This window comes from Grus americana, chromosome 13, assembly GCF_028858705.1.
Source record: "Grus americana isolate bGruAme1 chromosome 13, bGruAme1.mat, whole genome shotgun sequence".
NCBI classification, from domain to species: domain Eukaryota; kingdom Metazoa; phylum Chordata; class Aves; order Gruiformes; family Gruidae; genus Grus; species Grus americana.
This window is the reverse complement of record NC_072864.1, coordinates 14,516,526-14,528,836: the sequence shown is the minus strand read 5'-3', so window position 1 is coordinate 14,528,836 and position 12,311 is coordinate 14,516,526. Positions and strand designations below refer to the sequence as shown.

The window sequence follows — 12,311 nt, the reverse complement described above, 5'->3', positions numbered from 1 at the left end:
AATGTCTCGTAAAATGTTTTGTCTTTTAAAATTTTTAATAGATTGTTAATGTATTACAAAACTTGAAAACAAAATGAACAGAACTCTACTCCGACCAACCATAGAAAGATCCAAAATAAAAATACAGCAAATGGAAAAGAGCAGGGGACACATTCTGCTTTGAATGCCCGCATTACAAATGCATTCCTGGGAAACAAGAGGATTAATTGTTTGAACACGGGGAATCTGAGAAAGTCACAAAAATTATATATAGATTTTTTGTGAGACTAACAGATGGGTTGAAATTATATTAGATTAATTATTTCTGAGATTGTTGTTTGCTGCTTGTCAATTTACTACTGCTTTGCTGATCTAGCTGTAATACCTTAAGGGTTTTTTGACAGCTTGCGCTCTTTATGACTGTAGTAATACTTAGAAGCACAATGACTTAAAAAGCCAGTGGCAGATTGTTATTGTATTACATTAATCTCAATTTCTGGGATTTCAGGCATGCAGTTCTCATTATTAGCCAGTGTTACAGTTGCAGTGGAGTATCCTTATATAGCAAAGGGAGGAAGGTGATTGTGGCTCACTACAGACATCAGGAGGAGGCAGGGACCAGGGTGACCAAGCTAGGAACGGTGAGGGTAGAAAAAAGAACAGCTGGACTTAGCTAGAGAATGGAGAAGGGTATAACAATGAGAATTAAAGATGAGTATGTTAAGGCTGTTGGGAGAGACATGGGGACCTTCTGCAGGATATTGTGGCAGGGAAAGGAATGCACGTGTTTCAGATTTCTGGAGATCTGAGGAGGAGCAGGGCAATATGGAGAACAAGGGAGAGGTGACTGGAGAGGTGCTGCATTTGTAGGAGGAGTAAAGATAAGGTGGTTTGAGAAACGAATTCTCCAGAGGCTATATTATTTTTTCTGTGTTGTTTGGGCTTCCCTGGCTGTATCCTTAGTTGTGAGTTTACTGGCTTTTTCTTATGGGAAACCAATTCAGAGATTGTGTGGAAGATGAACAAGATCCGCGCCCCTCCCCCCGGGAGTGGGACTGAGAGCGTAAATCCTTGTTTTTCAGAGCGGATTCAAAATGAGGAAACATCTTGTAAAGAAGATTTTTGAGGACTAGAATGAACCCAGTTAGTGGACACTGATTTAAAGAAAAAAAAGTCAGCAATGCAGACTGCCAGAGTTAAAAGTCATCTAAAATACTTACCTCTGAATTTCAAACACATGTAAAGGATCCTATAAATCTGATCTCCACGTGTATGTTCATTTGACATATAATTTTGGTGCTGCATGTGTACTTTATGGGGCTTACTCACAGAAATGATGTCTTCTCTAGTTAATGGACCATTGAAACGAGAGTTTGTAATTACCGACTATGCTTCGTGGCTGCCTCAGAGTGGGCAAGAGGGTGTGAGTTAATTCTTATAAAAAGTACAGAATAGTGCACATGCAAAGCAGGAGCTTGATAAAAATCTATCATCCAATGCAAATAACAGCCTACTCATCCCATCTTCTGGGAAACACACTTGATCTGCTCTGCTCATTACTGTAGGCTTTTTTGATGGCAAGTGGAGGAATGATGTCAAATTCTTTTGGTTTCAGGTTTTTGTAAAAGGTTACCTCTGCATTAAAAACTAACAGGCTGTTGAACAGTACTGTGTAACAACAAATGCTTTGCAAAGGAGAATAAGGTAAAACTAGGAGAAATCATCTTACTTTTTCCTTTTGCTGTTCATTCCTTCACTAGTGGAGACTAGAAGGGTGCAGGCACTGTCTGTCTCAGCATCCCAAACGTGTTTGTTTCTGCCTGTAGAGTTGACCTGTGTAACAGGGCTCTGTGCTATACAGAAGTAAAAGACTACTACCCCAAAATTGTCCGTCGTTCTTGCAGCGAAGGCTTGAATCTGTTCTACTTTGGACCTTTTTTATGACCACCAAAGCCAGGCTTGCTATGTAATGTGGTATGCTTTGAATGCAAAATCATCTACCCATGCTTGCCAGGAGACAAAGTGGATACTGAGTCACTTTGTCTCTTTTAATTATTTTTTTTTTATGGTGATTGTAGCTATTTTGAAGTGTTCACTAGGTATGATGCCTTTTGTGAATTTATTCAACTGTAGACGTTATACCCACCTGCTTTGGCAGCTGGAATAAAAGCAGAATAATGAAAGAGTGAAAATCTGCTGACAGTTGTACTTGTGCTTGTGCTTTGCAGGCAGGATTTGTTGTAGTGCAAATCTTTGTGGGCTAATGAAGTTAAAGGGCTTTAGATACTATTCTTTTAAACAAAAGCAGCCTGCCTAAAGCTGTCTCTGCTAGTGGTTTCCTTTTGAAACAATGAGAGTGAATACCGCAGGTTTAAAAATGGAATATAACTTATGAGGCTTCCAGCCTTGGGGGTGAGTCCTTGTGTAAATGGGATTTAAAATATAAAATGAATATTAATGAAGTGGGGAGGCTTTCAGACCTGGCCTTTAATACTAATCCATTGTGAGTGGAGCAGCTCTAGAAATGTGCTGATACTGGCACAGAGACAACCAGGAATTGACTGCTCTTAGGAAATGCCTCATCAGTCAAAGTCTTCACAAACTCCTGAATACTTGTCCTGATCAGATGCAGACAGGGACCTGAACATTTCTGATATTAATACTCTGCCTGCTGATTCTGCGTGCGTTTCTCTGGGAGCACTCCTGTATGCTGGCATTCAGTTCTAGCTTGTTGCATGGATGGAAGCGTAATGAAAGGGTAAGTTATTGGTAGTTTGGAAAGCCCTTTTGGAAGAGAACTGTGAACTGTCAGTTAGATGTTTTGGGCATAGTCATGGTGAGTTAAACTGGGTGGCATCAGTGTTAGTAGCTCCCTGCCTTGATTATTATGACAAAAAGGCTCTAAAATACTTAAGTAATTTAGTAACTTTTGAGTGTACATGCCAAGGGACTAAAGCTTCTCCTTATTTATTTTCAGGAAGGAATATACTCTGTATTAACCGCCATGTTAACAGTTACAGCTAAGGAATGTTGTTTAGATTATAAACTCCCTGAAAATGGGATGTGTTTGTGGAGCAGTGCACCTCCTAATTCACAAAGGCTGATGCTAGGAGATGAGAGAGGTCACCTCAAAAATGCTGAGCCCCTTCATTTTACTCTGTAGTTAGTGTGGGAATTGGCATATCTGTCAGCAGCTGGCTGGGCAAGCTAGTAATAATTAATAGCCTCTTAACATTACCTTTTTCCTTTTCTTAGTCTTTGCTCCGAATGCACCGATTTAGCTGTTAAACACCCCTCTTGGTTTGAAAGAGGAGTTATGGAGTATAAGTATAGCAGATTCAAAGAGTTGCTCTGAAAGTTAAAGTAGCTTAATCTTCATTTCATTTGTTGCGTGTTACTTGCATTATTTTTGGAAAAGCTTTGCATTCATTCTATAGGTGATTGATGTCTCATGACATCTACAAAGCCTATACTGGAATAACTATACTTCAAGTGAGCACTTTACTTGTCTCTAGCTCTTGGTGTTTTAGGGAAAGGCACCAAACTGTTTTTCCTTGAGTGTAAAATTCACTGGACTTTTTCCTAGTACTGAAGAAAATGTAGTCCTGTGTCCATTACCTGTTTTCTATCCACAGCAATACATTTAACTTTGTGAAAAGTGGACTATTTCCTTGTTGTGGATTGAATGTTTTATAGTTGCTATTGATTTGTTGCTTTTAATGCTCTTCTGAAAACACAGTCCAGAATCGGCATCAGAAGATCTGAATTGAAAATGGGGAGGCAAAAAGCTCCAAATTTTTTTTTTCCAGAAGCTAAAATGGAGAAAAAGCAAAATCAGTAAAGTTCATCATCATAATAATTATATTCTTAGTATTAATTAATGAAAATACTGCAGGAAGGTGTTGTTTTACACTACGGTTCTGTATTTAGATCTGCTAATGGAAGGTCGCAGGCTGAGCATTGCTTGTTCCGGACTGCTTGCCAAATTTCCTAAAGGATTCTCTTTGTCATGCAAGCTTTCCCCCGTGGCATGGCGCTTACATGCTGTGCATGCCTCTGCTGCCACATTAAGTAATAGCATCTCTTTATTAAATCTGGAGTAACAACATGATTATTTGTGCTATTGAAATAAGTCACAAATGTATTAAAAATACTTTGTTTTTCTTCCCCTAGGTCTAGTGATCTCTTGATTGTTCTATTAAGTGCTACATCTTTTGAATAGCTGTAGTATTTGCTGTTTTTCTTAGGATCTGGAATAGGGGTCTTTAATTCATACAATCGGTTACATGTTAATAAAGCTTAGGGCCATGTTCAAGAGCTTGATGCCCATGTGGGTAGTTTCCTCTCCCATGGAGAGTGGCTGGGTAGCGTTCCTTGTGCCGCTGCCAGGAATACTGCTCGAGGTGCTGCCACAAAGCCTGCAACGGTCTTACCCTATCCGGGCAGACGGGCTCGGCAGCAGCCTCACTGCTTGCTGCTTGGAAGACACCACTTTTTCTATACCACTGTATGGAGCTAGCTTATGTGTCTTAAAATTTTGGGGGCAGTTTTGACCTAGGATTTATGCGTTGATTTTGCCTTTTAAAAGGGGGAATAGTAATAACAGATTCTAAACCTTTGAAAATATTCTGTGAGCTAGGAAGAGTTTAACTTAGTTTTACAGGTGGAAAAGCCAAGGCACAGAGGTCGAGTTAGAAATAACACAGGAGTCTGGCAGCTGAGACTGACCTCAGGTTTCTGGAGATCTAAGTCCAGTGTGTCAGGCAGCCTCAGGTTGCCTGTGTCCCTTTACCAGGATGTTAGACTACTAACCACTTGGTAGAACTAGCTCACCTCAGTGAGCTGTGGCCAATCATCCTGTACCCCAGGCAGCCCCTGGCCTTTTCACTTGTTTATTGAATGGCCTGAAAAACATCCCCTGCCAGGCAGTACAAAAATACTTGCAGCACAGCAAGCGTGGCCATCTCCTCCCTGGCTTTTGCCCTCCGAGAGCTCCTCATTCGCCTTAATTCACTGGTGCTGTCTGTACTCACGTAGGTTTCATTTTGTGTTTTAACAGCATATTGGTTATCTTGCTGTACAAACCCAAGTGGAAACGAAGCACTTGTTTTTGCTGTGAGAGGGGTAGCCAGATCTGTACTCACACTTCTGGACCTGACATCTCTTAGACCGGAATGATAAAGGTACAGTATCTTATCTCCATTGCTTGCTTGATTATTTTAGGGGAGAGTGCATGTGCACTTGTTCTATGGTAAAACACACATCTGTTTGGATTTAAGCAGTGAAGACATGGCCCATGCTAAGCCCGGATACTGGGCTCGAGATGCTTGTCCATCTGCTCAAAGGCCACTGGTCCATAGTGAGTGGCTGTCCTTTTGTATGCCCATGCCTGATGTGATTCAGGTTAGTGTTAAATCACTTGCAGCTGGTAATCAACAGAGCTAATTCCACTGCACTTTGTTGGCAGAGGGGGAAAGGAAGGCACAGTACAGATGAAAATTGAAAGTAGATTTTCTTTCTACTTCTCCAGAACTTACTTTCCTTCTTAGGTCATCCAGCATCTTGGTATCTGTTGTCTTTTTATATTTGTACTCGACTGACACAATCTTAAGGTAAGAACTCAATTAAAAAATGTGTGTTTTACACAGGGTAAAATAAAAAAGAATTCATTAGCTGAGGACCAAATGCATGAGGAGGAACATCATTTGGGTACATTATGGCTGCTTATTAATCTGTGTAGTAGAAAAAGATTTAAAAGATTCTAAATCTAGGGGTTCACAACTATGCCTACATGGACTTCATGGCAACGTACACTTGCGTGAGTACTTCTGTTTGACCGTAAGGTATTTTACGGACTGAAGTGAATGGCTCTGTGTGCATAGCATCAGACTGTAGAAACAGTGCTTGAAGGCATAAATAGGTATGTGAATTCTGATGGAGGATGAATATTTGTCCTTTTTTGTCCATTCTTTTGTTCCCTCTGTTCCTATGTTATCGCTTAAGAAACTGGAAATAAGAGAAGTGCTCACATGTATAATGGTCATGTTGTTACGTTAAAGCAAATACTCTGCAGCAGTAATTAGCATCATTGAAAAAAAAGAACAGCAGTCAGATAAACGACAGTCTTGTCACTGCTTGGCTGAAGGAAACATGCTGTCCTTAAGTTACAGCTAAAGCAAAGTTAAATCGGCAAAAATAAGCTAAGGAACAGAGAAATGCAAAGAAGGGACTCTTTAGTGACTCAAGAGATTTGGCTGTGATCTTCCGTTGTTTCCGTGCCTAACAGTAGCTGTTATCAGTAATTCAGGAAGTGAGCCGCTGGGATACGGATAGAACATAGCACAGCTGATAAGGGAGTGAAATGATTGAAATGCCTGGTGTAGTGTCAGATAAGATGAAATGCCTAGTTTATCTCACAAGCAGAATTCTAGCAAGATCCAGGGAGGCTGTGCAGTTTTATTCAGTAAAAGCCTTCAGGCTATCTGAGTGACCACCATACGAGCCAAACAGGATGGGAACTTTATATCAAGAATCTTCCCTGCACAGACCCCTTCGTTTGAGCATGGGAGGATTTTGTGTTTCTGATTACATAAAGAGATTTACGGTAAGGGACTCCTTAGTGTTTTATTGTGAGCCTAGTCTGAATGTAAAAACTTTCTAGATGGCGCAGTATTGGTTTCTGTGCCTTTTGTAAAGTGCTGTATGTGTTTGGCATTCTTGGCCAGGTTGTGCCGTCTGTTGGCTTGCAAAACACCTGCCCACGTCAAGGACGTGTTTCTGAAATGATGAGTGCTGGCTTTGCCTTTGTAAATAAACTTGTTTTTTGTGAGAGCCTTGGCACATTAAAACTTTTATTCCAAGTGCTATATCTGTAGAAGAGGATGCCAGACTGCCGTTCAAATTATGTGGTCAGTTGTTACAGCTTTTTGCTTTAGTTGTCACGTGACTGAGAATTTTAAGACAATGAATCTGTTGGGCAGGCTCACGCTGAGGCGATTTAATGAGAAGCCAAATTCTACATCGACCTGTGGTAAAACCACTGCAATCAACTTGAACGCGAGGCGCCTGGTACCTCAGATGTGTGCTCTGTGGCAGTACTTAAAAGTTGTGAGATCAGAACCCCATTGTGCAAGGGTCTGAGGAAACAAAGAGAGAGAGTCTGCCTGTGAAAGCTTAACCACTGATCGACAGACCACAAACCCTGCAAGATGAGAGAGACGTAGAGATGTCACTGGTGGAAGAGAGAATAGGAATCTGCTTTTCTGCCATCATAAGCTATTCATCGAACTACGCTGTGTTTTAATGCTATCTGTGGAGTTAAGTTTCAGTTGCTACGGTGGTAGGAAGTCTAGGGAAACAGGTTTGGGTTTTTTGTTTTCCCCAGGTTTTTTCAGTTTGTTTGCATTTGCCTACTTTTTGAGTTGCTGAAAAGACCATTACCATCCAGACAGAAGCAGAAAATGGACTTAAGCAACCTTAAAAAGAATGCCATGTACATATAATACAGTTCAAGTAATGAAGAAAAAAAAAAAGTAGGAGTTGCATTTTAAATGAGAATGGTTCAGATTGTTGTAGGGGTTTTTTAGGGCTGTTTTCTTTCAAAATTTTGAAGAAATGATATCCTCATGTATTTTGCTTGATGCTAACTCTAGTGGGCATTCTTAAAGAGTTTATATTTGTAATCATTTAGTTCTTTAAAGAGCCAGTGGAGTAAAGGAACTAAATCAACAGTGACAAACCAAATTCTGGTCCAGTTGAAGAAAAAACCCCAAAATTTCTACTAATTTCAACAAATAGGAACTTGTTCCAAAGCCTCAAATTAATCTAATGTAATGTCACGTACTGGATTTAATATAGCAAATAGTACAATATGATTTTCTGGATATAATTTATTACATAAGAAACAGATTGGTTTAGAAGGCTAGATACATTTCGTACCCCTCTGGCCACATGATTTATTGTCTATTTATGGCAACAGAGCAGAAAAAAAATTAGTCTATTAATTTAATTGAATATACTACTCAACTGTTCTTCATGCTGAAAAGATAATGATGTGTTTAAATTGTTGTTTCATCTTTTTGCTAAAGAAAGATATTTAACAGCCTGAAATACATTCAATTTTCTTTAGCTTGTTGGTGGAGGAATGCAAATGAAAGATATTTCAGGAAGGACTACAGAAGGTGGCTTTAGAACCATCAAAGCAATGATCAGGATTTTTTGGAATATCATATCTTGGAGGGGAAAAAAGTCAGTACTGCAGTTCTCTGTCTACGTGACATTCTATGGCTCGGCTCTGTGCAGAGCAGAGTTAGTATTTCGCAGTAATAAGAAGAGTGTAATGAGATGCAGAATATCTTATTTTTCTGCAATTGATTTGTTGGGTGAATGAGTAATACTTTCATATTCATTGCTTCAATTTCCTTTTCTGTAAAACTAGTGATAATGATACTTCTCTGAAAACACCTTAAGGTCCATAGGTAAAAGCTATCTTAGATTTAGTTTGATTTATTGGTTTTCTTAGTCCTCAGCGAGCTAAGAAATCAAAAATAACTGTGTTTTGGATGTCTTGCATTGGATGACATCACTCCAGCTTACCAAACTCATTATGTTTATCACTTAGAAAATCATTCTTTGTTTTATTCACAAAGCTAGCACTCAAATTCATTTTTGGAGGATATGACCAGCAGAGAAGCGTACAAGGATAAATAGTGTCTTGGACCGTGCATGCAGTTCTTACTAAAGTTGGTGAGAACTGTTGTAATCTGTAATCTTAATATTAATCCTAGTGAGAGCTCTCTTCTCCCACGTAGAATGGCAGCCTATAAGTTGGGTTTGAGCCTGTTCCTGCAGAAGCTGGTGAGTGTATCAACACCTCAGATTTCAGTGGTTGTAGCGTGGAGCCTGTTGTCTGCATGTTTGTTGACTGTAGTCTCTTTCTGGCATAGTACTCGCTGATCTGCCTGCTTATACTCAAGTAAGTGGCTGGCTCAGCTGATCCTGGTGTTATGGAAGAACTCATAACACGAGGCAGCTCTGAAAGCAGTGGCCTGAGCGTGTTTACAGATTGCTTGGAAATTTGTGCTATAGCTCACATGTATGGTGGAGGGTGTAGTTTGTGCTCAAGCAATAAGATGAGGTGTTTTGTATTTCCAAAATTAATTGGACTCTTTATTAGTAGAGGCAGTGATAGGAGTGTTCTAATGTGTCTGAAGACCAAGGTGCCTGTACTTCCTTCAAGCTTTTCCTTCCCATGAGCTGAACAGCTTTGATGTTCAGCTGCATTGGTCCTTTTAGCCTTGGTGGTGCTCCTCTCTTTATTTTGCTGACTTGATGGAACTGACTCTTAGGACATGGCCACTTAATAAGGTATCTGAAGTCACCTAGTCCTTCGCGGAAGCTAATCTTTATGCTCCTCTCAAGGAGGAGAGTAGAGTGCGTGTGTACCACTGTCATTTTTTTGGTTTACATCTTGCTGGTTTTGCTATTCAGACGTACTTCTTGTGGGAGTCCTGTGTAGGGTTATTTGAAACTCCTCAGGTACTTTTGGTTCACATCTTGACCTTCGTGTGTTCATTTTTTAATGTCTCACACTGCATAACAGTTACCTTTTGTTTTAATGCCTCTTTGAACAGTTGTCTCCCGTTTTGTGTAGTTATTTGATGCTTGGATTACAGAGGTGCTGGGATAGGCCTGATGGAGCCAGGCCTTGACACCTGCAGTTCAGGCTCCTGTTTACCTGGGGAGTCGCTCCTCTACTCAGCAGACCTGACTGGGGACCCCCAGCTCTGGGGCAGTCTGTGTACTGCAGAGGCCTTGTATCTACCACCCTTGGGTCCAGAGACTTGGCAGGCTACGTGCAGACTGCTACGGAGAGCTAGCAGAAAAGTGGACAGACTGAAAAAACAAAAAAATCAGTGGAAGTAATAAGCCTTTTTGAAGGATTGGGTCTTCTAGAAAAATGCATGGTTGGAAAATTTCTGAGCATCTCAATTGTTGGAACTGTCTTCCCGGGCTTTGTGGGAATTCAAGAGAAAGATGTTGTATGCTCCCGTTTGAATTTTGCACCAGTGTATAGTTGTTCGCCGTCTAAATATATTCTATTGAGTATCCTTTCAGACAGTTCATATCCCAGAAACTAGAGTAGTAAACTATATATAGTCTCTGACATTACAAAACAGGTTTGTTTTCACCTTCTCCTGTGGCTGAATTGAGATAGCAGGAGCTAGCAGGTCCTCCTGCTGTTGTCTTCTGTATTTGTGGTTCACCTTTCATTCTTGTGTTTGTGTCCTCGTTTTGGTGTTCAGGGTTGAGCAGTACATGTGCTTTCTGGCTCATCCAACTTATTTACACTTGCCTCTGACTTCAGGTATGTACTGTCCTGAACGCTTCTGTACAGAGACCTGATCCCTTCCAGCACTGTCATTGCATGCTCACTGGTATTGTATGAGGCTGGGTAGAATTAAAAAGGAGTGCTCTTCTTCTATAAATAGCTCTGTTCTGGATATTTTCTTGGTGGGTTCCTGTTCCCAGTTTCAGCTGAAGTCCCCCAGAAGCCAGCGTGGGGAGCCATGGCTTCAGGGCCCTGGTTAATTCTCAGCACCTCTTTAAGAACTGGCACAGCTTTAATTGCATCTTCCTTGCCTTCTCTTGCTATAAAAAGAAAATAGTTTGTTACAAATTTGATGATTGACTGACCTCCTTCTTTCTGGGTTTGCTTTATACAGAAGCATCAGTCTTAGGGCCAGAAAACATTGGTGCGAGTTGCCAAATGGCCGACTGGGTCATCCTGCTCCACAAGGCAGGTCTTACCGTGGCTGTCAGTGGTCGTTGGTGAGGCGGGTAGAAAGCTGTCAGTCGTTGCTGTGCGGCATTGAGTTCGTTTCAGCACACTGTCCACTGGGTTATGGTCAGTGCAGAGTTTCCTAAGATCCACTCCTCATTAGATTCAGTTAAGAGAAACTTTTGCAAAATTTTCCTGTCCCTCCTTTTGTGGCTGAACAAGAGCCAGGCAGCTCTGTATTCCACCATTTTCATGGACTGCATGCAGAGACTCTTGCAGGTGTAACTTGCTGTCCTGGTGCTCACCTCTCGGCAGAATATTACTGCAGTCTTTTCCAGCATCCTGCCCAGCATTTTATCTACTCTCCTAATTTCTCACACCGAGATGATCTTGATGTACTGTTACTAGATGTGTGGCTGGCACTGCCCTGCTGCCCTTTAGAGACAGCTACTCTTGATATCAACTAATATGAAAATCCAAACCATTCATATCCTGGACCTTTTATCAACGGTGTTATTTGCTTGCTTTCCTCCGAGTGATTTTGCTTTACGGTGCCAGCACTTGATGCTGTTTTTTCAGTCTAATACGGCTTATCAGTGTATCTGGATTTACACTACAACTATCTCTGCAATGCATCTGGTGATTAATTTGTCACTGATCTAATAGCAGAATTGCAAAATTGATGTTTTAGTCATTTTAATTCAGGAGCTTCTTATGAGTGCAGAGAACCTTGTATGTGGTTGCTTAAAATTAGTACTCTGGAGTCTGTTGGCTGTTAAAGTAGCGAGGTGGTTCAGAAGCAAAGCTTCCTGAGTTCTGACAGAAGCACCAGGGGGTCCTTACTGTTCTGGGCTTGAAAAAAGCTGCACCGAATGTGCTGTGGGTTTCTGGGTTTACTAGATACTTGTGCTGAGATACCAACTTCAGATGGAAAAATGGATCACTGTGCTTAGTCATGACACTGGAGCCCTAACTCAAGGCTTCTAATTCACGCCCAACTGTTCTTAAACTATCTGCTTTAGAGAGATAAACCTAAAGAAATTGCCTTCTCACTCCTTGCTCTGGTAAGCTTGATGCCTGTTGTTATCTGCTTTCTGCAATTCCACAGGCATGCAGTATAATTTTCTTTTAGACCAGCTTTTCTGAAGATTATGTTCTTTTGTTTATTGTATTTTTCTTCCAACTTGATGAAAGCCATTATAAATTCAGCTGGAGATCTTTTGCACATCTGAAATGGATGCAGCATTTTCTGTTTTTTGCCAGATATTTTAACATTCACCTAAAGGAGTACTTGTAGCTTCTCTCTGCGTATTTGATTACTGAGAAGAGTTTGCAAAATCGCCAGCTTCTGTACCCAAATTTTCTTACTCTGAATCCTTTTTAAAGCAGAGTTTGTGTTGGGACTGAGCCTGAACTGATGAAGTTATTTCTGTGTTTGTGAATGACGTCAAAGCAAAATGTCAGAAAGATCTAAATCAGCAGGTGAATATAGCACATAACAGACTTCATTATAGGACAGATGACTATTTACTTGATCTTGAATTTCCTTAAT

The 12,311-nt window shown here is 40.6% G+C and overlaps 1 protein-coding gene across 3 annotated transcripts in view; it reads left to right on the top strand.

Annotated features, from left to right (window-relative positions):
* The first annotated feature begins 2,523 nt into the window (after positions 1-2,523).
* The window catches only part of MYLK3 (myosin light chain kinase 3), a 38,076-nt gene continuing 28,288 nt past the window's right edge, over positions 2,524-12,311 (top strand). The window contains exons 1-2 of one of the 3 annotated variants that reach the window (XM_054840819.1): positions 2,524-2,737; positions 5,039-5,162. In XM_054840819.1, the coding sequence (XP_054696794.1) occupies positions 5,154-5,162 (9 nt within the window). In that variant the 5' untranslated portion in view covers positions 2,524-2,737; positions 5,039-5,153. Of the gene's footprint in view, positions 2,738-5,038; positions 5,163-6,437; positions 6,584-12,311 lie in introns of those variants that run through there. The other 2 variants (XM_054840817.1, XM_054840816.1) reach the window with 2 other exon arrangements.